The 27,040-nt window shown below is 44.5% G+C and overlaps 1 protein-coding gene and 2 long non-coding RNA genes across 6 annotated transcripts in view; 2 read left to right on the top strand and 1 right to left on the bottom strand.

The window, feature by feature from the left end:
* Positions 1-3,730, bottom strand: part of ARID1B (AT-rich interaction domain 1B) — a 323,681-nt gene extending 319,951 nt beyond the window's left edge. For all 4 annotated transcript variants that reach the window (XM_064413401.1, XM_064413402.1, XM_064413404.1 and 1 more), the window contains exon 1: positions 1,943-3,730. In XM_064413401.1, coding sequence (XP_064269471.1) covers positions 1,943-3,706 — 1,764 coding nt within the window. In that variant the 5' untranslated portion in view covers positions 3,707-3,730. The remainder of the gene's footprint in view (positions 1-1,942) is intronic.
* A 7,687-nt stretch (positions 3,731-11,417) lies between these two features.
* LOC135296721 (uncharacterized) lies at positions 11,418-14,806 on the top strand. Its single transcript, XR_010358745.1, has 3 exons — positions 11,418-11,555; positions 12,880-13,135; positions 13,822-14,806. It is a non-coding gene; the product is annotated as an uncharacterized LOC135296721 (long non-coding RNA).
* Positions 14,807-16,003: 1,197 nt separating this feature from the next.
* LOC135296720 (uncharacterized) overlaps positions 16,004-27,040 on the top strand; it is a 19,346-nt gene continuing 8,309 nt past the window's right edge. Inside the window, exon 1 of the long non-coding RNA XR_010358744.1 lies at positions 16,004-16,021. This is a non-coding gene — a long non-coding RNA (uncharacterized LOC135296720). The remainder of the gene's footprint in view (positions 16,022-27,040) is intronic.

Here is a 27,040-nt window from a genome sequence, read left to right as displayed (position 1 = left end):
CCTACTGAGAATTCAAGCCTAATCCCACATTTGTGTAGAAAAATAATGAGATCAACAACTCCCGATGCTTCTTGAAGTATTCTAACCACAATTCAAACCCAAAAGCACGTTTTCTCCCGAATATCTGGATTTGTTGCAGAGCTGAAACAAACACAACCTCTGGCAGAGCGGTTCCTTCTTCCCTTCTTTGTACAATACACGGCATTTTCTCACCTACAGCAGCTCACATGCAAACACCGTCTTTTTAAGAGGCATGCACAGGTTAGTCATCGAGCTAACAGAAACGCAACGAAACTAGTATTTGGTTTCTTTTTTTTTTTAATAAAAATCCGATCCCTTGCATAACATCCGTAACCTGCAACATTACAAAATGTTTAGGTTTGTCAGGGATTTTTTCTTTTCTTTTTTTATAAGAAGGCGCGAGCGCGACCCGAAAACCCGAACCCCCGTCCAAAAGCACTGTTATTACGAGGCACTTTCCCTACCGCCCCCAATTAGCGTGGAATTAAAAAAAAAACTAAAAATAAGCAAGCAAATATAGACGAGCAGATAAACGAATCGGTGGGTGCCCAGGAGGAGCCGGCGGCGCGGGCAGGCGGGGGGCGGGTGCCCGGGCGGCGCTGGCGGCGCTGCCCCGGTGCCCCCCGGTGCCCCCCGGTGCCGGCGGCGCTGGCGGCGGGGGCTGCTGTGCCTGCGCCGCTCCAGCGCCTCTATTTACATCAGCGGCGCGAGGTGCCCAATGGCGCGCGCGGAGCCAATCAGATGGCAGATTAGATGTCAACTCGGAGGCAGCTGTCGGGAGACGGTTGCAGCCAGTTTACCTCCACAATTCAAATTCCCAACCTGGCGGGCGGAGGAGACCCGGACGCTCCTCCAAGGGTCGCGCCCGGCAGCCGGCATTCCTGCCGCGCCGCGCCGCGCCGCCCCGGAAAGGCGCTGCGCCGCACCCGCCGCCCCGCGATCATCGCGCCTGCCTATCGATCGGATCCATCCATCGATCGATCGCCGGAGTTACCGGGGCTGGGGCAGAGGAGTGCGGGAGAGAGCGGGGGCGGAGGCCTGCCCCGGTGCCCGCGCCCCTTCGCTGACGCCAAGGACTTTTCCCTCTTTTTTTTTTTTTTTTTCCTTTCTCCTTCTTTCTTTTTTTTTTTCTTTCTTTTTTTTTTTTTTTTAATTTCCGCGTGTGTTTGTGGAGAAGTGAAAGGCAATTACGCGCCCGCGCCCGCTCCTGCGGGCGGGCGAGTCCCCCGCAGGTCACCGGGCCGGGACGACCCGCGCGGACCGGGCGCACACGCGCGCGCGCGCTCTTCCCACAGGGAAAGGAGCGCGGCCGCGTTACGTGGATCTCACTGCGGTAACTCCAATCAGTGACAAACTAATTTGCTGAGAGCGCGCAACGGCGCAACTCAGTTCTGCTCCGAGATTAAAAAAAAAAAAAAAATTGAAAAAAAGCAACGGGTTAAAGAGAGAAGAGGAAAAAAAAAAGGCCCCGTGAAAGATAATGGACGTTATCCCCCGGGAGCCCCCCGGGTCCGGCACTCCGGTTACAAAATCCAACCCCCCGCCCCCGTCCGTCCCGGGCTGTTTGTCCTCCGGGCCCTGCGTCTCTCCAACGCTGTTCCAAAGTGGTGGGGGAAAATATTAATTGGGTCTGAGAACAACCTAATTTCGGCAGCGAAAGCCACACTCCGGTGCCTCCAGCCCCAACGGAGCCGTGCATTGTGCACGGCTCACCCTCGCTACGGAAGCAGCGAGGGGCAAAACTGGCCCAGAAGAGAACGGGGGAGTGGGGGTGGGGGGGGTGGGGGGGAAGAGGAAAAAAAATAAAAGACAAAAAAGGGGGGGGGGGGGGGGAGGAAAAAAGTGAATTACAAAGAAACTAAGAGCCCGACACGAGCGACACGGAGGCACGAGCCGTCATTAAGCGAGCGCGGGGAGTTACCTGGGTCCTGCTGATGGCCTGCCCGGTGTTCCCGGGGCTCATCGCCGGGTGGTTCCTTTGTTGAGCCGCTGCCCAGGCCGGGTTCGCCGCTCCGTACTGGGCGCCCATGTCCTTGCCCATGCCCATGCCCGCCGCTGCCTGCTGGCTTCCCGGGGCGGCCGCCGCTGCCTGGGGCTGGGGCTGCGGCGGGGCGCTGGGGCTGCTGTAGTCGGGGTAGCTGCTGCCGTAGCTCCGCATCATGGGGCTGGGGGACGTGAGCAGCTGGTTCAAGGTAGGGGTGGCCCCGGACGGGTGCTGGTTCTGCCCGGAGAACCGCGCAAAGCCGCCGGCCGCCGCCGCCGCGCCGGCACCAGCCTTGCCGAGGCCGGCTCCGCCGCCGGGGCCCATCATCATGCCGCCGCCGGGCTGCCTCGGGGAGCTCAGCACCCCGTAGCCCGCCGCGGAGCCCCCGTAGCCGCCGCCGCCTGCCCCAGCGGCCGCCGCCGCCGCCGCCACGGCTCCCGCGCCGCCGCCGCCGCCCGCGCCGCCGCCGCTGGGGCCGCGGCCGTAGCCCGGGTAGTGGTTGTACTGGCTGTTGGGGTACCCTTCGTGGGAGTTCTGCAGGGGGTCCATGCTGTTGGGGGCCGCCGTGGGGTGCATTATCCCCATCCCGGGGCTTTGTTGTCCGCCATGTTGATCAAAGCAAGGCCCGGCGCGGCTCGCCGTAGCGCTGCTGGCAGGGGCAGGGGCAGGGTTGCCATAATAGCTATTGAACTCCGAGACACCCACCGCGGAGGGGCCGCCGCCGCCTCCCCCGCTCCCGCCGCCGCCGCCGAGGCCGCCGCCGCCGCTCCCAGCGCTCGGGGGCGGCTGCTGGGGCTGCTGCTGTCCGCCCAGGGGTCCCAAGCCGGGGTGGTCGTAGCGGCCGCCGATGGGCTCGCCCATCTTGCCGGGCATCTCCTCCTCGTCGGCGCCTTTATTCAGCATTTGCTGCGGCTGCTGGGGGGGCTCGGCCTGAGCGCCCAAAACACTGTCTTTTCCTCCATGTTGCTGCTGCTCCATGTCTGCACTGGGCTGAGCAGCGCCGCCACCGCCACCGCCGTTGTTGTTGCTGCCGCTGCCGCCGCCGCCGCCGCCGAGGCTGCTGTTGTTATTCTGCACGGGATGGTGCTGAGGCGGCGGCTGCTGCGGCGGCGGCGGCGGGAATTGATTTAGCTGCTGCTGTAGTGCATGGTGGTGGTGGTGCGGGTGGTGGGCATGGTGGTGGTGGGCATGGTGATGCGGGTGGTGGGCATGGTGGTGGTGGGGCGGCGCGGCGGGGTGATCGCCTCCGACGCTCTTCAGCTTGTGGTTGGGGAGCAGCCCCGTCTCCATAGCCGAGCCCGGGTTGGAGGAGGAGGAGGAGGAGGAGGAAGAAGACGAAGAAGATGAAGATAACTCCGAGGAGCTTCCACCTTCCTTCAGAGCCGGCTCCGAGGAGGAGCCGCCGCCGCCGCCGCCGCTGGCGTTGTTGTTGTTGTTACCGGCGGCAGCGGCGGGAGCCGCGTTATTGGCCATGTTCGGCGGCTCGCTGCGGTGGTGGTGGTGGAGATGGTGATCTAAATTATTCACGCTGTTGCCGCCGGCCGGACTCCCCTCGCCGACCCCCAGTGCGGGGCCCGGCCCGGGAGCCCCGGCCCCCCCCGGGCCTCGCTCTGGGCCCAGGCCGCCCGGCAGGCTCGCGGCTTTGCCCTTGCTGTTGTTCGCACTCGCCGGAGCCGCTGCGACTTGCGCGGCCATGATCATCGCAACATTGCGAGTCCGGAGAAATTAGTGCTGATAATAGTAACTACAAAAAAAAAAATTGAAAAACCCCAAAATTGAAAAACTAAACAAAAAAAAAAAAAAATCGACTCCCACCCTGAAAAATGGGGGGCGAGCAGAGGATGGGGGAAAGGAGAGGAGAGGGGCAGAAGGAGAAGCGGCCGGGGCAGGGACTTGACTGAGCCCAGAGTATCCCCTGCGGACCGCTCCGCACGCACCGAGTTACAGCGATTTCCCTCCCCGAGTCCGTGGTTGAGGTTAGAAATGGTAAGAACGCCTTACGGTCCGTGCCCGTTCCCGCTGTGTGATTTCACGTTGAAAGTTTTTTTGTTCAGGTTTAAATGAAACTTTTTTTTCTCCTCCTTTCCTCCCTAACCCGGATATGGGTAAACACACGTCTGCCGGAGCCGCGCTGGCCCAGCATGGCATGAGCGAGCGAGCGAGCCAGCGCCGGCAGCCATCGCCCCCTCCGCCCCGATCGCTCCCGCGCACCCGCAAAACGCGGACTGGACTCCACGCTGGACTTGCTCGGGCTCCCGCTCCCCTCCCTGCTCTCCCGGCAGAGCGGCGGGATGGGGGGCGCGGCCCCCGCGTGTCCCCCCGCTCCCAGGGGCTCCCGCCCGAGTGCGCGCCGGGGGTCGCGGCCTGCGCGCAGCACCGAACCCGCGGGGGCTGCGCCGAGCGAGGGCTCGAGGCGGGCCCCGACGGGCGCCCCGGGCCGCCGAACGCCGCTGGGGCGGGGCGGGCAGTGGGACTGTCCCCGGTGCTGCGGGGCCGAGGGTGCCGCCGGCGGCGCTGCCCCGCGCGGGCCGGTTCGGCGGGAGGGAGGCGAGGGCCCGCCATGCGCTCCAGCCGTGCCCGAGCAGATGGATCGGTCAAACTTCGGGGGGCCGCACGCTGCCCCCCAGCCCCGTGTGCCGTGCTCAGCAGCCGCCTCGTGTTCCGAGGGCAGGGACACGTTTGCTCGTGTGATGGAGAAATTGGACTTGTTTTGGATTTTTTTTTTCCCCCGCAGCCACCCGCCCCCTGAAGATTTATATTGTATGTGCAGACGGTTATAAAATTTAACCTAAAATTCTGCAGCGGTAGCATCTTTGCAGTTGTCCACATTGTCCAGCTGTCTCCAGATTCTAACGGTCATTTGCACTGATGATGCTTTTATATATAGGGCCGTTTTCAATATGTTCTGTGTACTTATTTGCAGTTCAACAAGAGATGATCAAAGAGCGAGAGACATTTTCAGTCTCATAATTGTTTCCCCAAACAATATAATTTCCAGTATGCACAAGACACCCATATAAATGTAGTAACACAACCCCAAAATATATCATCTGAGTAACTCTTGCTCCAAACGGAAAGCTGCTGCTGACCTACATTTTTGAACCAGAACGGTTTGAAGGTTTTTTTATAACTATCTTAATACAAGTGATATCCTAGTATAACAAAAGGTAATAGTCACACATTACATTGAACTAATGAAAGCATTTGGGAGATCAAATACTTGGCTATGAATACAGCAAACTGGGATATTAGCGAACGTTTTCAATACAGCAAAGGTCTAAACCACGATGTTTTAAATTAATATATTTATACGGTCTGTTAAAGGTAAGCACGTTTTCAAATTTCAAAATGGATAAATAGGAGATTCAATCATAATGGTAGAGAAAAACACAGCATATCAAGAAAGATGCTGTCACAAGTAGGTAGGCTTTTTTGAATTCACTGTGAAAATAATAAAGGAGCAGAAGCTTCATGCTCTAATGTTGAGTTACATGTAAAGATTATTGATAAATGTATGAGCAGTGTGACTCCAGTGTCTATTAATTTTAGTTCTGTCTGAAAAGTCAGAAATATTATGATTTGCATTAGGGAGTTAGTTTTGAAAAGTCTCAGTGCTCGTGAAGTACAGCTTGCTAATACTTCTGTTTTACAGTTGGGGGTTTGGTTTTTTTGGTTGGTTGGTGGGTTTGTGGGTTTGGGGTTTTTTTGTATCCTTTACAAGTGCAAAAATGTTATGTAGCTACACATATATAAACACAGAGCGGGGAAAAAAAATGGTGAGTAATTCTAGCGGGGGGAATCAGGTGCATACCCAAGGGTCATTACAGTCTGTAACAACAACAAATTGCAATTCTATGCAAACTGCTAGAAAGGGATATATCATCTTTGTAAGAGAGAGAATAACAGAACCGTAAGATGAATTCATGCCAAATCATTCATCAGCTTTTGCCAAGAGAATACTACATCTTTGTTAGTGAGCCTTTTTGACATTATCTCCTGGATTTTCTCCTTTTCTATATTCAAATGCACGCTAATTATACACATTAAACCACCTAAGTTGATTTTTAAAGTCTTTCATATGCAAATAAAAATATAGACGTCTCCTTGTATTTCTTTACATGTGTATTCTAACATAAAATATAAAATCAATTAAACACTTATACTTTGAGACATTTATATTTGAGAAAAAATACAAGTATTGATGATCTGCTCAGATGTGCTGATAGTGCCTGGGCTGCAGAGCGCAGTACTTCCTGACACACTCCGCAACTCTTTCCAATCGGGAAAATAACCCGCAAAAGTTTAACACAGATTTACTTTGAAATGTTTTCCCTGGGAAAAGGGCAAAAAAAGCATGAGGCTTTAAACTGAAGAGTTCGTACCACTAACTCCTTTTCCTCCCATTTGTTTCAGCAACTCAGCTACAAGATTGGAACTAAGAGGCTATAAAATTGAGGCCCTCAGCACAATGAAATCAGTCTGCTATAAAAGGCAACACATGCCAGTTTTTCCTCCCCAATGGCAGATGCCACACCCTAAAGCAGACAGAAGGCACTGCAGTCTGTGCAAGGGAAGCACAACACAAAGCAACAACGATGGTTCAATTTTTTAGATCGCAAATAATGTTGAAATTCCTTTTGCCATCTTTGCTCAGATGATGAGTGGTAGTGTTTGTTAAATTCAAATGCTTCTTTCCAAAAGCTCTCATTGTATGCATGAATTATGAATTTATTATAATATAATGTAAAAAAGCTCTAATTGCCATGCATATTATCTGCTGCAAAGTGATTGCATTGATATTTGATATCGCAAGTGCGCAGTTTCAACTTTAGTTCTATTTTCATTGTTCCTTCAATTTAATTATTTTCCATAAGCCAATGTTGTCCAAGTGTAGTTTCTTTCTCTTGATTTTTCCTGATAAATTATAAACTCCAGTGCTCTAGGATGCCTCTTCTAAATAAACAAGATAATTTTCCAAACTTACTGTTGGTAATTAGTTTACACCATTGGCTACAACATTTATACTGGCCACCTGTCTGTGGCTCAATCCCATGAAAGTTACTGCCTTTCCCCTCAGTACAGCAGCCACCCTTCTGTTTGGCCTTCCAAGCAATACAAAGAGTAACACTGAAGAGAGAGATGGAAAACCAACCAATATTACAATATCTCTGACATGTTATGTTAGAGGTATTGGGAAAAATATTAAATTTTTTTTTTTTTTAAAAATCCAATCCGACGTTCAAGAGCCTGTTGGATTTGACATTGGTGCACACAGGAGTCTGAAAAATCTCTGTGTACAAAAGAAAAAGCTTTTCATTGGGATCTTGTTGTGCTTTATGGTTAAATCCACTGTGCAATTTAATGAAACTGTTGTCAAATTCACTGTAATTCTCAATTTCCTTCTTTTAGATTTGCATTAGATTTAATGAGAAAAAAAGACAGAAGTATGTGGGCTTTTATTAAATTATCACTTCTATTACTAGTTAAACATCCAATCGAAATCATTCTGAAGTCAGTGCAAATCTTTTAATTTATTTCAATAAGGCATAAATCAGATTGTAGAAAAGTAGGCAGCCAGCTCAGGGCTGTTTTAGCCTGGTATTTGGAATTATAGTAATGGAATTTTGCTTTAAAAGATCCCTTATGTGGTCAACATATAAATATAACACAGCGCTGTTTTCTTTATTATGTAATATTTACATTTCAGTCACAAATGAAAAAAGTAAACTAGTGCCATAGATGTCCAGCTGATAAGCCAGAATCTGTTAGGTGTAAAGCCTGTAGGTAAGTGTAAAAATTTTATTTTAGCTGGACAAAGTAAACTTTGAAAAAAATGTGATTTACGTGAACAGATCATGGCCTAAAACATGTAGAGTGACATATCGTACCATTTAATTAAAATCCAGTCTTTAGCAGCTACTAATTCTGGGCAATTTAATAAATTTTTTTCTGGCAATGTGTAAACAAAAGGACTTTAGAACATCACTATCTCCATCTTGAGAATGTCATACATGATTTTATTATGAAAATGCAACTTGCTAGAGTTAGATCACTTGAATAGACTGTTTAAATGCCTCAATTTTACAAATGTGAGGCATCCATTGAAGTCAGTAAGATCACTTGCTTCCTTAAACTTAAGCCCAGACTAAGTGCTGCTGTGGACTGAGGCCTCTGTGAAAAAACAGCTCTTGTGTCTCTACTTTGTTGAGATAGGAGCCCAACCAGTTTTCTAATTTTGATGAAACAAAATCTTGCATTTGGCAGTAATAGGAAGGATTGTTGATTTCAGGGTTCACCTACCAGTAAAATCTAAGCCTTTAAACTGAATTACTCTAATATTTCTGGGTCGTAAGCCATTTTGAGAACATCATTGAATTTGGAGAAATTTAGGAAAAATCTAGCCTTCCTTTGAATTAATAATTTATGGTCACATTTTTTTATAAATTAGAAAAGTTAAACAAGAGTCAGTATAACAGTAATCATAGAGTTCTCTGCCAAGTTTCTTTCCCATTCTCCTGCCTTTTACAAATATTTTCTTTTCTGATGTGCAAGAGATACATGGGAAACCAAAAGATATACTTGCTGCTCCTGGTTGGAGGTTCTTCCTTTTGTCAGTTGTAGCATGCCAGGTTGACTGATACATTGAAGGAACAGTCAAACTGACAGTACACAGCTTTCACTCCCATAAAATAAATTAGATTGGTACCTTAGCTGTAAACAGCTGGATGTTCCAAGAAAAATAAAAAGCCTTAAGTTTTCTTTCCTAAACTTTTTTCACTGTATAGTCTTTTATTTTATATATCACAGTACTTATCAATTGCTGTTTCTAGAAAGAGGTTACTGTGGCCTCCATGGCTTAACCAAGTAAAATATTTTTCTGTAGGATATTTTTATGTACAGACAGAAATGCATGGATTTTAATACAAGATGGTACAGTATTCTTCCTTTGCAAACTGATTTTTTTTCTATGACTATAATGTCAGAATTATATGTAACTCTGAATTTTTATAAGTGTGCCAAATTATTATTTTGCCTGATGAACTCTATTTCTGACCCATTTTTGTAGTGTTTTACCATTTACAATCTCAAATGCAGCATCTCGGAGTCTTTTAGCTGGACACTCACCTTTTTCCTTTGCTGTAATAGTCTGTAATTCCCTCTTTCCCTCACATTATCTTCATTCCCCACCCTTTCACACGTGTGTACACATCTGCTTGCTGGATAATCCCAAATTCCTGCAGCCCAACTTGCAGCTGCCTTAGCCTCCTAAAGTATAGTCATGCTGTATCACTCATAAATATCACTCGCACTGTAATCCTGCCCTCCAATTCCCAACAAAGTTCACCACAATGCCAATTTTCTTCAGCTCCTTTGCACAAGGGACACAAAGTGAATGCTCTTGGGGATGAAAAGGAAGAGCTGCAAAGCCTCAGAGGGTGATGAGAGATGGAAGAGGCCATATGAAATTGTCCTGAGCCTTCTCCATCCCAACTTTGTACATCTTGTGCTTTCTCAAGGGGGCAGCTTCCTGGTTCGAGAGCTGTCGCTTTGATATATTTACCCTTAAAGCACACTGTACACTGAGAAGTCCAGTTGCTCCCACTTCACAATCAAGGAAAAGAGACACAAGGGAGGGATGCCATGACTGCATGAACACTTCTTTCAGCTCCAGGAGCTCCGGGTAACTGCCACAGTCACCTGGTATGGACCTTGGGGGTGCTGATGCAAGGGTCTGCACAGATGCATGATGTGCCAGCAACCCAAGAGAGGAGAAAGAAAACTTATTTCTATCCAGATCCTTGCACTGACTCACCCAACGGCCCAAACAGTAGTGCTGGCATAACAGGAAGGGGGAAGAGAAGGGGCAGAGCGCACGAGGCCGTTACCCACTTCTTTCTGTTTGACCAAAGAGGAGGTTTGGTGGCAGAGGGAGATAATAGGGTCTGTTTAGCCAACATTAGTGCTGGAAGAAAATTATGTCATAAGATTATAAACAGGTGGTCTTTTCCAAAACCCAGCTAAGCCAGGGAAAAAATAAGTTACAGTCCCCATTTTTTGTCGGCATCACCCTGTCAGATATTAATGATCCTCACATCTGCTAGTACAGTTGCTCCTATGTATATTCCCCAACCCTGTCTAGATTAAATAACCCAAGTTACCCGACTTACTGTTTAAACTATCTGCATTGACTGAGATCCACTTGCCTAAATAAGATTAGGATAAAGTGAGCCAATAGATCTGAGGAGACAGTGGACTCCAGCTGAGGGACAATAAACAGCTGGCAGGTGGTAGTAACCTCTTCAACAAATACAACATACTTTTGGTGTACTGAGGGACTCCATCCATTTAGGCCCTAAATGTTAGTCATGGTGGTATAGAGACAGTTACATGTCAGTAAAGACCATTTATCCATTCTTTACATGTCAGGCCTGGAGTAGAAAACTTCAGGGTGTAGGGTTTGCCATCTTTATTTTTTTATTATTTTCTTACTATATTATTTCTACTTCTGCGTCAATGGGATGTGCACATATGAAGCATATGCTGAACTATATGCCCATCTCCAGAGTCCCAGGTTTGCATTACAGCTGCTGGTCCATTATCCTTGCTTATACAGTGATTCAATAGAGCCTGTAAGTTGTGAAAGTGAGCTTGCAATTCTTCCAAGGGAATGCTCCTTGCTTAGGATGCAGCTGAAATGCCTGTGATATCTAGATTCACTCTGAGCTGGGATGAAGTTGCTCCACACATCAGCTGGAGATGGGGCAGCCATGGCTTTGCTCCCAGGGAGCCACAGAGGAGAAAAGCTGCTCTTCTGAGGGGTGCAGGCCCCATGGACACGCTGAGCTTGCTCCTGTCCTCAGCAAACAGGACGTCAGCACCAACTGCCGCTCGGGTACCTCACTTTCACATCCTCTCTGCCACATGTCTGACTGCCAAAGCCACAATCAAATCCTCATTATGAGGGTGAAGCATTTCTTTAGAAGAGCATCCCCCACAGCTGGCTGTCTGCTTCAAATAAGCTAAGAGCTCAACTAACCTAAGAGGAGGGTTTTTTTAATGTTGTGGATGTAAACTACTTCAAGATATGCAGTTCTAAAAGTTCTCAAAATGCTACTAGTCTAGGGTGTGATCCTAGAAATGCTTACTAATTAATATAGTCCTTGCTCCTGTTAAACCATGAAACTTAGTGACTTAGAGAATCTACCATGTGATGAGGACTGGATTGTTTAAAACATCTGTTTCTTCTTGCTTAAATATAAAAAGTAATGCTATTAAAATTAGAAAGACCATTTTATTAATCCAAAATATCATCTAGTTATTTAACAAAGACTTAATAATGTGAGTAATCTGCATTAACAAATCCAGATGCTATAGTCAGAGGCAGGAAAGATTCTGGGACTGACAATAGGCTTGCTTTTTATGCTGATTATTTTTTCTGTTTGTTTTTCATTCCAAACAGACCATCCCTAATATTTTATCTCACTTGGTGGATTTTAGGAAAATTTTAAGTGAAGAGAAAAATTCTGGCTTCTCTCTCTTTCTTAAAAAGGTAATATACAAATACTAATGTGATTTTTCTAATCTATTCAGCAGACTCTGTAACAAAATTAAATGTGTGTGTATCTTTTTGCCATGTTACAACTGCTTTCTTCTCATCCAGAGGATTGGACAAATGTGGTTTTCATTTGATCACATTTAAATTTAAATTGCCACACTGTTCTGTGCTGGTTGTAAACATATTATGCATATGTCCAAGAAGAAAGGACCATAATATGGGAATCACTATCCATGGTGATTCTCACCAGCTAGAAATCAGGGACTGCAGTCATTCTGGGAAGGGCCACATAATGTAAAATCATCACAGTCACTTGTCTTTTTTGCTCTTCATTGAAGGGCTGGTACTACTGAGAAGGAATTTTCAAAGTGCCTTGTGACAGAAGAATCAAAGCTCAGCAAGAGCAAAGTGAGGCCAGTACTAAACACTTTGCTGATTTAATTTTAATACCTACAATTTTTATATAGGGATCTTATTTGCACAGCTCAATGGAATAATGTATTTGAAGAGCACTGCTGCTTAATTAGGTTGGCTCAGTATGAATGAATTAGGTGATCTCTATTTTATGTCTGTTTCAAAGTTCACTATTGTGAACTTTACCCCATTCAGTGCTCCATCCTGTTCAAAAGACTTGTTGCTAACTTTACTTGGGCAGGAAAGGGAATCATAAAAATCACTATGCAAGCCTCTTGAGTATGGTGGGTTCTGTTACAGTTGTATAAATGCAGCTCATTACTCAGCTAAGGGGAACTGACTTTCTAGGTAGGTTTTGAAAATAGAGGGATCATGAGTCAGAAGGTGTGGAAACTGCACGTTTTATGACCAGACCTGAATCCAAGTTCTCTGTTCCTGGGATGGAGTCTATACCAGCTTTAAAAGTAATCTGCCTCTTTTTCTAGCTACATTGTGTATTTTGCTCCTATTTTCTCTAAAGATTGCAGAAACAACTGATTTAATTTATTTGGAATATTTATCTCAACCCATCAGTAAAAACAAATTCACATTTCCCTTAGAAATACAACAAAGGTGGAACATGCTAGACTTTCCTTTTTGCTTCTTTACTTCCAGTTCAGGAGTTCCTTTATTCACTCTGATGTTAAATCTACTTGTATTAGAGAATCCTTTTTATCTGAGCAAATCTTATTCCTTAGCAATGAATCTCAGAACATTGTGGGGTGATTGTATAAAGCCATTGCTTTTTCTTTATTGCCCACTAAAGAAACATTTATGATTAAATGGGAAAGGGAACTATCTCATTCTCCTGAGCTGGAGATATTGGACTCAATAATGTCCTTCATACGTGTATGCTCTATTTCAGCTAACCTGTTAGAATTGCAATATAAAATTGTAAATCAATGGCATCAAGCACCTGTGAAGATGAGTAAGATTGCAAGTCATTTCTCAGATAGATTCAGAGAAACAGCTCCCAGCCAAGAACTCTTTTACATGTTCTACAGGCTCTGTCCTAAATTACTCCAATAAAGTCACTTGTTATACATCATATTGAGAAAATCTCCAGCTGTCTGATGTCAAGTACTCAGAAACACTATACATAGGGACACTTGGACTTTGAGGTATGTGACGTACAACTGGATGTTAATAAAAATTGAGTTACAGGCTATCCAACTGGTTATTTGCAGAGCTAAAAATTCAGAATCTTCTTCAATAATGAAAGTGGATCCTTAGGAATTTGTTAGAATCTGTTCTGTTTAACTATAATGGCAGAAAATGCATTATTTCTGTACAAGGTGTTCCTTTATTGATTACTTTTGTGCTGGCAGGAATACTTAAATCCAGCTACTCATAAACACTTTATGGGCTAGAAAGAATGAAAGTAAGAATTTTGTTTGTTTTTCTTGTCTTTCTGTAATCACAATGGTATCTCTTTTTAAGCTTGTCATCTTCTGCTTGGCTGATTCTCTTGTAAGGGCTTTAATAACATGAATTTAATATGAAGTATACCTTTGTACCTACAAATATATATCAGTCAAACCCCTTACTTTCTGCATTTTGGAATAAATTTGCTAAGATTTATATATGTGAAATATCCCCAGACCTTACAAAAGCAGACTTGTTAGTACCCAGGCATGTTTTTTACCTCCACAGAGCTTGGAGATCAGTGCAATGTAAAACTTAGCGTGGCAGATAGAAAATATAAAATAAAAATACACACCACCCAGCTGATTTCAGCTCCACTCTCAGAGCTGACAGCAGCCACTGAACACACAGTGTCACAAGGGTGTTCTCCCTCTCCTTGCAGAGGATACCAGAAGGAGGAGGAGGATATGTCTCAGTGTGTCAACCTGGTGGTTCATGCTGCTCTGGGAGACTGATGGTAGGTCTACTGCTGGAAAAGGGATTAGACTGTTACCTAGAAGAATGCAAATAAAAGGAGTCAAAGAATGGATCATAGAGAGGAGAAATTCCAAGGAGAGGCACCTGCATAGATGATGGCATCACAGAGGTCAAAACATCTTCTTGGGGCTCTGGATTCAAAAATGTGAGGCAAAAGCTATAAGCTAGAAAGGAAAATGGTGACTTCTTCACTTGGTGTCTTTGAGTCAAAAATGGTTTCTAGAAGATGCTTGCTCATTTATGAATCATGAGGCTTAATTACATAAAATTGCTTGACCTGTGTTATACCTCAGGTTATGTTACCTAAAGGTATCTTCTGACCTTAAATTTTGTGAATCTGCATAAACTAGCTGTAAGGAAAGAACAGCAGAATATGATGTTGTTCACTGATTTGAATTACAACATGCATTTGCATCTTCATTTGCATTTACTGTCTTAAAAGTAACTGTACTGAATGCAGTTGTTTGATGGAGTTGTCACTGTGAGCCAAAAAGAGGTGAACGTGTGTTCTGAATGACCAAGATCACATTCACAGGACTGATGTTACCAGCATAGCTCTAAAGAGTTGCCAGCCCTGACAGGCATAGCTGTGTCAACAGAAGCCTCTGGTAGAGACACAGTTGTACCAGTAAAATGGTATTTTTACCAATAATATTTTACGCCAGTGCTGGGAGATGGTATTATTCTACTAGCAGACTGTATACATATTAAACTGCTTAGGATTTTAGTATTCACAGCAATTGATTCCTAAACCAATCAATTTTGTTGGTGCTGCCAAAGAAGGGGCATACAACTGGCCCTGGCAACTATCAACTTCGTGCCACACATGATAGCATTTAATAAAGGGAGAATACAGAGAGAGTCCTGGAGAAGTCCTGGCTAAATCTGTTGGCCACATAGTTATGTCAGGGAGGAGTGTGAAAAGATCAGGCTGATCAAAGTCGGAATAAACAATGACTAACGAAAAAGTTCTTTCTCAAAAATAGTATCTGTCAGTCGAAGCAAAGGTTTAACAATACTGGCAAAAGTGATACTGGAATAAATTACGCTGACTCCATGGTTTTTGTAATTACGACTATACTGGAAAATTCTTTGTGGTGTAAACTCGCTCTCAGAAAAGACTCTAGGGGAAAGGGTGAAGGGTGATAACAGTTAGCACTTCATTCAGGAGCAGGGAATGAGGAGGGAACATCACTGCTTAGGTCTGTAAGTATAGGCCAGATGCAGCAGCCTGATCAGACTGTGAGCAATTCTCAAGCCTCGCCCGTGAAAGGTGTGGGTGTTACTCTAATTTACTCTTTATTTAGCTGTGCTCACAGCCTCCATTTCCAGGGAGTTCCTAGGATGTAGGTGTGCATGGCTTAAGGACCAGCCTGGCATGTTCAGTCTCTACTGGGCTGGTGCTCAAAAGTGCAATTCTTTTCACTGTTCAAATCTAGGCGCTCTATAATTTGGAAGGGCATGACCACTAATCAACCTTTATTTCACCTGCATAAAGTTGTGCAACATTCCATGCCCTTAATTTTTTTTTCTTTTTATCCAGTATAAACTCCTTGAAGCCTTTCAGTACTGTGGTGCAGTTTTTTCTCTGTGACTAGTTCTGCAGCTTCAGCTATAGCGATGCTTTCCTGCTCAAAGGAGGTTTATACAACTCACTGGTTGTATGTTTTGCTTTCACTGCATCTGCACCACTCATACCTGAGCCTTTCTCCTCACTGAGGAACAAGACTCAAAGCCTCAACCTAGGGCATTCAGAAACAATTTGAAGGGATTGTGGGAATGTGTTTTTAAGTAAGATGAGCTAGGGGTGAGGGTTCTGGGGAAGCAAATTTCCCTGCCGGCTCTGACTGCTTCTCTCCCTCTTGAGTTCTTGTGCCTCATGATGCTGTTTCCAGTGCTCACCCACCACAGGGATTTTCTCCTTATTTCCAGCACTGGAGCTCTGACTCTTCCTTCACTCGTCCCACCATCACCCGTGCCGTCTGTCCCCCATGCAGCAGCCGCCAGTCTCACGTGTGTGCAGACATCCCACGCAGGGCTGTGTAGCGCTTTGTTTCACTCCTCCTCTCGGGGAAAACTTGAAGGACTGGCAGTGAGGCAGGAAGGTGAGGGCTCTGGGAGGGGTGTAGGCACATCTCAGGGCAGGCACAGCTAGGGGCCGGGAGAAGCAAAGTTCCAGAGAACAGATTGCAATCTCTGCTACAAGGCTGTGCTTTGTGCCTCAGAAAGGAGCTCTGGAGAACACTGAAGTAGCCCATTCCTCTGCATGAGGTGTGCAAGCAGCCCAAGGAGATGAACACAGCTGGGAACACTAATCCACAGCTGGAGCCTGTGGATTAGTGAACTGCTCTCTGCAGTTACTGCGCGTTCTTGCTTGCCCTTTCCAAGGAATTCGGGCTCACTCGGGCAAGGGAGAAGGGCTCAGCTGCCAGTGGAGGTGGGAGCCGCGCTGATCCCGCGGAGGGGCTGGTGCGGAGCCAGCCGTGACGGGGCGAGGGGCCCTGCGGCTCGGTGTGCCCGCGCTGCCCTGCTGTCCCAGCCCAGGCACGGCGGATGCTGCTCGGCTCCCTTTGCTGCGGCCGGTGGCGGCAGGAGCAGGGTGAGGCGTGCACCGAGCGCTGCCCTGAGCCAGGGAGGAGCAAACACCCAGCGGGAAGCCCAGTGGGACTCAGGCAGAACCAAAACTTTGGCATGGCTGTGGGAGGCGCCTGGCAGGGCTGTGCTGGGCCGCTCCTGGGGCAAGCGGCCTCCGGCTTGGAGCAGGAGCAGTGCGCAGCGCCCGCTGAAGCACTGGGGCGGTGACTGGTTTGGGGACACTCACAAGGGTCCCCTTTGGAGATGGAAGCACTGCTTGGCCAGAGCTGTGTTTGCTTTTGCTGGCACGGAGAGGGAGATTTATAAAGCAAGCAAACAAACAAAAAGCCACAATGGCTGAAACAGTGAATTCAAGTATCGCTTACACTCGTGTCTTGCAAATTTGCTCCACAAGAAATGTTATTTTACCACGTAGATTGGGAGTGTGAGCAACACAGATCCAAATTTGCAACACTTAATATGTGAAGAAGTACTTAATATGTGAACATTTAATATGTGAAGAAGTATATATATGGGACCCCGAACTGAGTGGGTAAATAAAGCGTATATCTTTAAACAGATTCAGCCCGGCTCGGTGCAGCCTGGTGCTGCCCAGGATGATCCCGGGAGTGGCTCGCGGGCACCGGGAGCCGCGGGCCCCGCTCGGCCCGGCGCCACCTCGCGGCCGCCCGCCCGCCCGGCGCGCGCCCGGTGCCTGCCGGGAGCGGCCGCCATGTCGCGCGCCGCGGGCTGTGGGCATGGCGGGCCGCGCTGCCCTCCGCGCACCGAGCCGCCGCTCTGCGATCGCGGCTTAGGTGCCTGCCTTCTCCTGGTGTTCTGGCTGTGCTGTGCCGGGGCATCCCCGCACTGGTGCCACTGGAGCTGCGGCGCCCTGTGCCGCTTGCTGAGCTGGTGGCACTGCCTGCCAGGGTTGTTTTTTTGGGGCAGCATTTCCCCCACGGCTGTGCATCCATTTCTTCTTCTACTCCGAAGTGTTCTCCTAAAAGATATCACCATTTAAGTTCCCCGTGTTGGAACTTGGCGTACCCATTGTCTGTAGAGAAAACGCTTAGGTGATAGGAGTTACTATAAATCACAGTTACTTTGAAGGAGCGTAAATGGAAAAAACCCTGGAAAATACTAAAAACTTTTATCTGGGGTACAAAGAGCACAGAAGTTAAATTGTTAAAGGGTTACAAATTCCAATGGAAATTCAATAGAGGGATTAAACAGGAGTACTGGTTTTATCACGCCCTTAATTCTTATTCTATAGATATACAGCAAGACCCTTTCTAATCTGTAATAAAAGGTCTCACGGCTGAGGTGTATCTTTGCTCCATTCCCCGTTTGGTGGGAATTAAGTCTGTTTTGTGATGGAGGTTTTGGGAGCAGGCAAGGAAGAAGCTGTGATCCCACTGCTCCACCTTGCAATGTTGTGTGCTGCCAATGTCATACAAAGTTGTAAGTGCCACTGCCTTGACAGCAATGTTGTAGCAAGTCAGTGTTCTGCATTCTCTTGAGAACTTAATTAAGTTGATTTTTTTTTTTTTAATTATAGTATGTTTCCGTAAGTAAGGCAGGGTAAGAAATGTTACTGAAGTATACCCTTTAATGGGTGGAATGCTAGAGGATACAGACAGCCATTGTTTGTTTTTCAGTCCCATTATTAGGATAATATCTGGCTGGGGAAAGGGTCTGACATCTGTTTTTGTAATTCATTGAGTTTGCAGCACTACCTGACACCGTACCTGAACTGTGTCCTAGTGTAGTTTCTCTGAGTGTGGAAAAAAATCAATGATTGAAGCCGCTATACACTGACTTACAGAAAGATGAGGGATGCCAATAGTACAGCCAACATGGATATTTATGCATTGTGGTTGTACTGTCTTTGTACCTGTATTTTATCCATAAGTTTACATCACATCAGAAATTCCTCCACGTTCAAAAATACAACATAAATGTAACATAAATGATAAAGAATTGAAAGATTCTGATGCATATAACTGCCTTCCTGAATATGTGTCAAACTATGGTTGTAGAGAATGGAAGAGTGACTTTGTAGAGTTCATGCTTTCTCCTTTGTAAAATCAAGAGCAACCGGAAAGAAGGTGTAAGTTTTAAAATTCAGATGGCTCAAGTGCTTTACTCTAGGAGTTGGAGGAAAGAACATCTTAGCTGTGCTGCTACCACTTGTGTGTATTTAAAAATAGACAGCACAAAGACTGTGTATACTTCATGTGTCTTGCAGTGTGAATACAACTTTGATGGTTTATGCCATGTCCAAAACAAAAAGAGATCCTGTACCTCCTTGTCTAACAAAAGGTTTACTTGAGAGGGGCAAAAGCTCAGCTGAAATTGAGATGTGTTGCTTCCCCTACTCTAATTCAGCTCAGAGTATATAAATTCACAGATAAAATTTTTGAGACAATTAAAAAGGGATCCTTCAGTAAAACTGGATTTTTTACTGATACAGTATGTGAGGAGGAATATTTTCCCCAGCATTTTCTTTCTCCAGTGTCATTTTTATGTGGCTATCATGTAGATAACAGCAGGGAATTCCACTTAAGGAGATCCTTAATGGATTTAACTAATGGTTTCTTTGTGATGCTCTCAGACAGTTCTCCTGTAATGTGGATCCTCTAAATATTTAAATCCACCATTGAAGCATTTAATAGGAAGAAAGTCTCCTACCATTAGAATAAAGAAAAGGCTTTCAGCTGGAAACAATACCAAAACAAAATCTGATTTGTACAACTGCATCAAGAATCCAAGCCCTCTTACTCTGTGAGGCAGCTGATACAACAAGGACCTAGGGTGCCAGGTAAACAACAAGCAGTCATTTGTATATTCAGACAATATCTGTCCTTTGTCCATATTTTTGAGGGCTGTTTGTACTGATTGTTGGTTTGAGTGATCAATTAAACTGATAAAATAATACTGCTACTTACTGTTGGTACAGAGGAACTGCCTGACCCATGGGCTTGTGGAATCTTAAAAATAGTGGATAGGTAACTTGGGATGCTTATCCTTGTTTTGAGTCTTCTGACACTGTTTCAAAGTGATCTTTCTTACTGTTCTATCCATTATCCTCCTTTTCTGTTCTTACAAGTGGAGCCTAATGTTTGTCGAGTTCCATAAAATATTTGAGCTGGAAGGAAAAACCTTTTAGAAATCTACTTACTGTACTGTCAAGACCCAGTTTTTTTTGTCTCCTGTCGCTTGCTTGGGAAGAAGAGTCACTTCAGAAACTAACACTGGCCTTTAAGCTGTCTGCTTAGTGCTGGATTTTACCACGTTTCCCTTGCGCAAAGAACAAAATCTACTGTTTTCAATCAATCTAGATTGTTTCTGAAAATGATAAATAATAGAAAAACAAAGGCTCCCCATAGCTTGCATTCAACCAAACAAAGCCATAGAGCTGCAGTTGCCCCACAGCTGCTTTTGTGGTGTATAAAATACATCCCTACCTTTTGAATACATAGGACTCCTTGGAAAGAATAAGTATCACTTTCAGCTAAATAAATCTTTTTATTTTTTTCTGCACAGTTTGGGCAGGGACACTTATTTTTGCAGATGATATTAATAAATTTATAGGAATTTTCTGCAATCTCTTGACAATGTTTGCTGTCTAAACCCACTTGTAACCCGTTCCACATCTAGCCCTTAAATATAGATACTTTAAAAATTTTATTCTCTGATATTTCTGTGATGCAATTAATTTCTGCATTTCCGTGACTTGATATTGTTACACGTACAAGCACGTAGAGCCTGTCTGAATTTGTGTGCACAAGTATATATATATATATATAAATACATATATATATATATATATATATATAAATAATATGCAATATAAGCAGTAAAGTTTCTCACTTGCTGTGGAAGCTGGCCATCCAGAAAGGGCACACTGGACCAATTTGTCCAGAACGGCACCCTCATTTGGCTCTAATGGGGAGTTTCTCTGAGAAAATGAGCAGGCACCCTTAGATTTTCCTTCTTGTTGCATCTCAGCATCGTTAGCGATAGTGCAGAACTATCAGCATGTTCCTCTCACGCTTGTACTTTTTGTTGCATGGATACACTCAAAGGCTCGAATTAAAGGCTTTCTTGCTATCCTACCCGCTGCCAGAAATGGAGTGTCTGTTTTTAAACCAGGTGCCGGATTCTTTGTTACGCTGTATCTCCTGCAGTTATGTAAACCAAAGAGAGTCAACAGAAAATGGCTATTGGATAGTAACATCTGTGTAAATCAGTGCAGATGCTTAACTAGTAGCATTTAGTATCCTCTTGCAGAGCAGAATATGCCTGCCTCAAAACAAAAAATGCGGTGAAATTTATTTTGGGGGAAGGAAAGCAGTGACGAGTTAGTACATGGAAAGTGCTGTTACCTGGATCAATTTAAAACTTTTTTACTCCAGGTGCCTGTGTAGGTTATTATGTATGTTAAGTATGTTATGCATGTATGCTCTCGCAGCCCCAAAAGCCCACTGTATCCAAAGCAGCATGGCCAGCAGGTCAAGGAAAGTGATTCTGCCCCTCTCCTCTGATCTGGTAAGACCCCACTTGGAGTGCTGCATGCAGCTCTAGGGTCCTCAGCACAGCAATGACATTGACCTGTTGGAGCAGATCCAAAGGAGGACCACAAATATGATGAGGGGGCTGGAGCATTTCTCCTATGAAGACAAAGGGTGAGAGAATTGGGGTTGTTCAGCCTGGAGAAAAGAAGGCTGTGGGGACACCTTAGAGCAACCTTCCAGTACTTAAAGGGGGGCTGTAAAAGAGCTGGAGAGGGACTTCTTACAAGGGCATGTAGTGACAGGACAATGGGAAATGGATTCAAACTGAAAAAGAATAGGGTTAGATAAGATACTAAGAAAAAAAGTCTTTATTGTAAAGGTGCTAAGGCATTGGAACAGGTTGCCCAGACATATGGATGTCTCATTCTTTTGGAAGTGTTCCAGGCTAGGTGGTATGGGACTGAGCAACCTGGTCTAGTGAAAGGTGTCTGTGTCCACGGCAGGGGGTTAGTTTAGGGAACTAAATAGTCTTTAAGGCTGCTTCCAACCCAAACCATTCTATAATTCCACAGTTTGCATAGTGGTTAGAAAACAGAGAATGCAAGTGTTGAATAAATTATAAAGGGCACTTCACAGAATCAGAGAATGGGTCAAGTTAGAAAGGACCACAGTGGGTCACCTGGTCCAACCTCGCTGCTTAAGCTGGGTTATCCTAGGCACAGGATTGTGTCCAGGTGGTTCTTGGATATCTTCAGTGAGGGAGACTTCACAACCTGTGGGCAACCTGTTCCAGTGCATGCTCACCTGCACAGTAAAGTTCTTCCTCACATTCAGGCAGAACTTCCTGTGCATCAGTTTCTGTCTGTTGCCTCTTGTTCTATTGCCTGGCACCACCAAAAGGAGCCTGGATCCATCCTCTTGACACCTTCCCTTCAGATACTTACGGACATTGATGAGGTCCTTTCAGTCATCTCTTAGGCACCTAACTCCTATTTTGTGCCTTTTTTGCCTTTGAAAACCTCCCATTTTTACATAATTTATGTATGTATTTACTTTTGAAGGTGTTGCCTATTTAATCCATGCGAGCAAAGAAAAGATATAGTACTAGTTTGAATTGGTACAGGAGCAAATGCCTCCAAAAATAGTGTGGTTTTTTTGGAGAGGCCCATCTGTGAATTGCTGCTTTGTGCTGACCCACAATTTATGCAGCTTTTGCCCAAATCTATCAGACGAAGCTCTTTAAATGGCTTAAAAATAGTTTGTAAGTGTTACAGGCATTCAGTCAAATTAGTCACTTAGTCAAATCATCCTTTCAACTGGTGCTTTCAGCAAATGGTTAAAACATCATTTGAGGAAGGACCAGGTGTATGATCTAATGCCTGAAAGCAGCTTATGCTCAATGACATAATCCTAAGAATAAATGTATTGTAAGTGTATGGCCAAACACAAGAGAATATCTGTCATCAAGTAGCTAGAAGTGCCACATGGTTTTTGTATCACTGTACCGGAGCCACTGAGTGTTGTGCAGCACTTGCAGCTCTTCTGAGAAAAATACCACATACTGCTTCAGCTCTCCCTCAATCCGGGGCAGATGCTTTAAGAAATCCTTAAGTGGCAGAAGCAAAATCTTGCTGGGTGTCTCTTCGTCTAGATGGAAGAAACTTAACACAGAATTTTACATGTACAGCTTTTAGCCGTGTATTTTGAATGGACTATGGGACAGTGTTTTGGCATGTTGTGGCAGCACAGCTAAACAGACAGAGGTCACTGGGAGTCCTCTGTACAAGGATCAAAGTCTGGGTCCCTCAGTGGTGCACATGATACCAGGCTAATAATTTCTACTAGTTTCTACTAGTGTTTCAGGATAATGCACAATATGGACATTTGGAAGAAAAAAACTTGGAAGACAGGAACTATACTACTGCTACTACTGGACTGACTATTACAGTTGCAGTGGTGCTTTCAGAATCACAATCAATAACACATCACTCATTTAAAGATTATTCTAGATTTCTCCAAGAATACCTCTTGGGCTAGCCCTCATTCTTCATATCTCCATTTTTCTTCACTGTAAATGTGTATAGCTCTGTCATTAATGTGTTTACAGGTAATTTTTAACTGGACTTATTGTCCCTGTCTTCATGCTTTTTCTTGCTAATCACAGGTTATGCTAGAGTTCCTTGCTTGTGTGTTTGGGGTTTTTTTGGTGTTTTTTGTTGGGTTTTTTTTTGGTTATTTTTTTTTTATTTTTTATTTTTCCTGGAGAATGGTGTGTTTCCATTTACTGTTTAAAAACTAGCACTTAAATGGAGTGTTAAATCACTTCTGGAAACTGGGCCTAAAATAAACGGTTATACTCTATGAAAAACCGCATCAACCTCTTGACCCTGCTCTTGTCTCTTTCCAGAGGCATGTTAGGAACAGCTGTGTATACAAATTGAATGTTCTCTCTATCTTCAAATCCTTTACTCGGACCCTTCCTAGTATTTGAGTGCTCATTGCAACTCTATCATGGTTCAAATCCATCCTCTCCTCCTAAATCTGCAACTACCTTCTCAGCTTTCCTCTCTGTTTCCTGCCTCTCCTGCAGTCCTTGCCATTACAATCTGCAGGTGCTCCCCCTTCCCCCACCACCTCTCCTGTGTGTCACTTTCAAAGCACTCTGCATTACTCATTTCACTGGTGAGCCCTCTGAGTTCAACTGAATTGCTGTTAGCTTCCCAAATAGTTAAAAAAAACCCAAAGTAATTACACCATTGTTCTAAAATCGGGAATTAAACATTGGACAGTGATGAACCAGTCAGCATGGATTTTGCCATTTCTGGGGAGGAGGGGCTTTATGGTCTTCTTTTCTCACAAATGTTGGGCCATGACACCTTAAAGAAAAGTAAAGAGCCTTAATTTTTCAACATGGAAAGCAAAAAAGGAAGAAAATTATCTGTAATAAATTGGAAATAAGAATACACGATAGAACTTCTTTTGTGGCCGTGGAAGCAATAGTGAATACGTATATATAAGAGGATCGTTCAGCAATCACCTCTTCTGGCAGCAGATGATGACTGAGATTTTTGTTGCTCCTGGGTAATTGGTGCTAGTGGAGCAACAAAGGACTGGAAAGCCTGATCTTGCACCAGCCAGACCCAAATTCTCAACCTAGTTTCTGAATAAATGGGAGAACAAAAGAAGGGAGTAGGAATTTTTCTGCAGTCTTTCTTTCTGGAAGGGAAGAAAAATGTGAGCAAGTGAATCCTCACAGCAGCAGGTAGAGACAAGTCTTTCCTCTTCTGTCCTAATTCAGCAGTTGGATCCATGCCTGGGATGTTCACCGGGGAACCTTTCTTGTAGCATCCTGCTCTAGGGGGTGGCAGACAGTCCTACAGCCTGTTTTGACATTCAGGAGTAAAGGCACTGATGAAGGAAAGCTCTCCATGGCTTAAACAGGAAGGCAGGGGTAAGAAAAGGATCATTCACACAGTCTTTATTTCTCTTGATGTGGAGCTTGTATCCTGGTGCATTTCTCAGTGTATGTCCCCTGATGTCAGCGGAATTAATGTCAAGGGAGGAACAGCAGCGTGTCCCACAGGCATGGTCGCAAGGCAAGGAAGAGATCTCCCAGAGGCCTCCTGAATTTATGAAGGCAGTGGGATAGTAGATCTGAAATGAATACTAAGTGTGAAGTGGGGGCTGGGATATTTCAGCTCATTAGTGATTGTTAAAAATAACTATTACTCTGTGAGTGTAAACAGTATTGAGTATGCTGTGCTTAGAATGAGGTTGAATAAGATGCTTCTTTACAACCCAGTTATTATGCATGGTCATCTACAATCATTGCTTTTTACACCGTGCCTTTCAAAGTGTGTGAAAAACACTTTATTCTCCTGTGTGTGTCTAAGTTGATTTCACACAGTCCAGCCCAAGCCACCATGTGCAATTATTTAGTGATTATTTTATGTGCCTTTCTAATATAAGACTCGTTGAGCAATGGTAGATATGTAATTGATTGGTCTTTTTGTAAAGTATTAGCTTCAACTAGTAACCAGTCTATTACCAAATGTTTCTTGGAATGAGCAGCTTTCTCCCTGACAGTAATCTCATTGGTTGTGACAAGATATGATCAGTTGACAATGAGACTTTCTTAATAACACTACAGTAAATCACACTCAATAAGAGTAAAGAGTCCTGAGTAAGAATAATTCCATTTTCTATTAACAAAGCCCTTGGCAATTGGTAGCCAGTGCCACAATGGCAATACTACAGACACTGCTGGAGAAGTGAGAGATTTTTGTCCAAAGCAGAAAAAGTTAGTAGGAAGCTCAGTTTAAGTGAGCTTTCTACATATGCTCATTTTTCACTTCTAGGTCTGACAACCTTTTTGGGGTGAATGTGTCCTATTTTAAAGCTTCTCTCCCTTTGTTGTTCTGGAGCTGCTGGGTAAAACTTAAGTCCCTGGTATCTGTTGAGGCGGCTATATCCAATTTACCTCCATGGTAATACACTCCAAGATAATATATTTTAGCAATTATGCACAGAGGTACATATTTTTCATTTTTTATGTCTTACAGTTAGCATTGCATTTATTTATTGTATTGTATTGCTGTTGTGTCTCATGGACAAAAAGTAATCTTGTGGCAGGAAGATCTGTTACTGTTCCACTGTTATCAAAAGAGAGATAGTTTCATATTCAGCTTCCTGCACTGACATCTCTCATTCTCATCGCAGACAGTTGTTTCAGAGAGATGCTTTGAGAAGTCATGTTAGCGTGGGCTGAAGAGATTTCTGTTTCTGAAGTGTCCATAAAAGGCTCTGAAAACAGCTGAGAATTCTAAAAGTCATTAAGTACAGTGGCTTAAGAAGGTACACTGTCTCTAGACTATAGTATAAGAACTGTACTTTGCATGACCGAAGCTTTTAAACTCTCTTTCCCTGACGAATATGATCCTTGGAAGCTGCAAACACATGGCTGTACTGTGTCCAAGACATGATGTCATTGTGCTCAAGACTGGGTGCTTCTCAGCTGTGTTTGGTCAAGTGCAGTACTATTCAATTGGCTTCAGTCTTTGTGTGTTGATTTGAAAAAAATTTAATTTGTCACAAGTGCTGGTGGACTCTAAGACAGCCTCCATCATGCTGGCCCTGAGCGTTCAGATGACCTGAAATAAATTCTAGTTTGAGAACTTCCATATTTTTATCAGTTATGGTAATCATGACCAATTAATTGTTCATTCCTTCTCAGTCATTAAGTATTATTTCTTTGGGTAAAACCACTGAGGAACAAAAAACAAATTGTGAATATCTGCACTGCCTACTGTGAGTAGCCTATATTTTGCCATGGATCGGCATGAATGGTTATTTAGGATACCAGAGAAGCCTGAGACAGAACCATACTGTATTCTCCTCCACTAGCTCCCAGCTAACAAGTAACTTCAGGAAAGAAAATGTTCTTGATGTATCAGTTCTTTAAATAAACCATCCTGCTCAGATCAGTTACTTTCTCAAAACTCAGACACTTCTGTGAAATAAGTGATCTTTTCTAAATCACTTCTGTGATTTAAAAGAAGTTGCCTTTGGCCACAAAGTATGAATGGAAAGTTGTAACCCAAAGGTGATATTTTCAGCAAGATCTTATCAAACACAGGGCTGAAATGAATTTTGTTTCCTCATCTTATCTGTTACCAATGGATGATAGGTTCTCCTTTCATCCTCTCTATGATACCTCCCACAATTGCATCCAAATCCATGATTAAATTTCTGATTGCTAATTAGTGCAAGTTATTATTTACTGTTACTATTAAGTAAGGACAGGGCTGCCTTCATCTGTCTGGAGGGTCTGCCATTATATCTGCTCTGTGTATTGCTGCTACAGTGGAACTGAATATGCCTCAGCCTCATACAGATGCACTGTGTTAGAAAACATCTGCTAGCTGCTGATTTTATGTGTATTACAGAGACTTTATGTACTGTTAAATGGACCACTTCTTCATTCCAAACCATAATTTTCCATGTGGCATCATTTGATCTGTCCTCACTCCAACA

The sequence above is a fragment of the Passer domesticus genome, chromosome 3 (genome assembly GCF_036417665.1).
Source record: "Passer domesticus isolate bPasDom1 chromosome 3, bPasDom1.hap1, whole genome shotgun sequence".
Lineage (NCBI taxonomy): Eukaryota > Metazoa > Chordata > Aves > Passeriformes > Passeridae > Passer > Passer domesticus.
The sequence above is the reverse complement of the archived record's forward strand: the minus strand, read 5'-3'. Positions and strand labels throughout refer to the sequence as shown.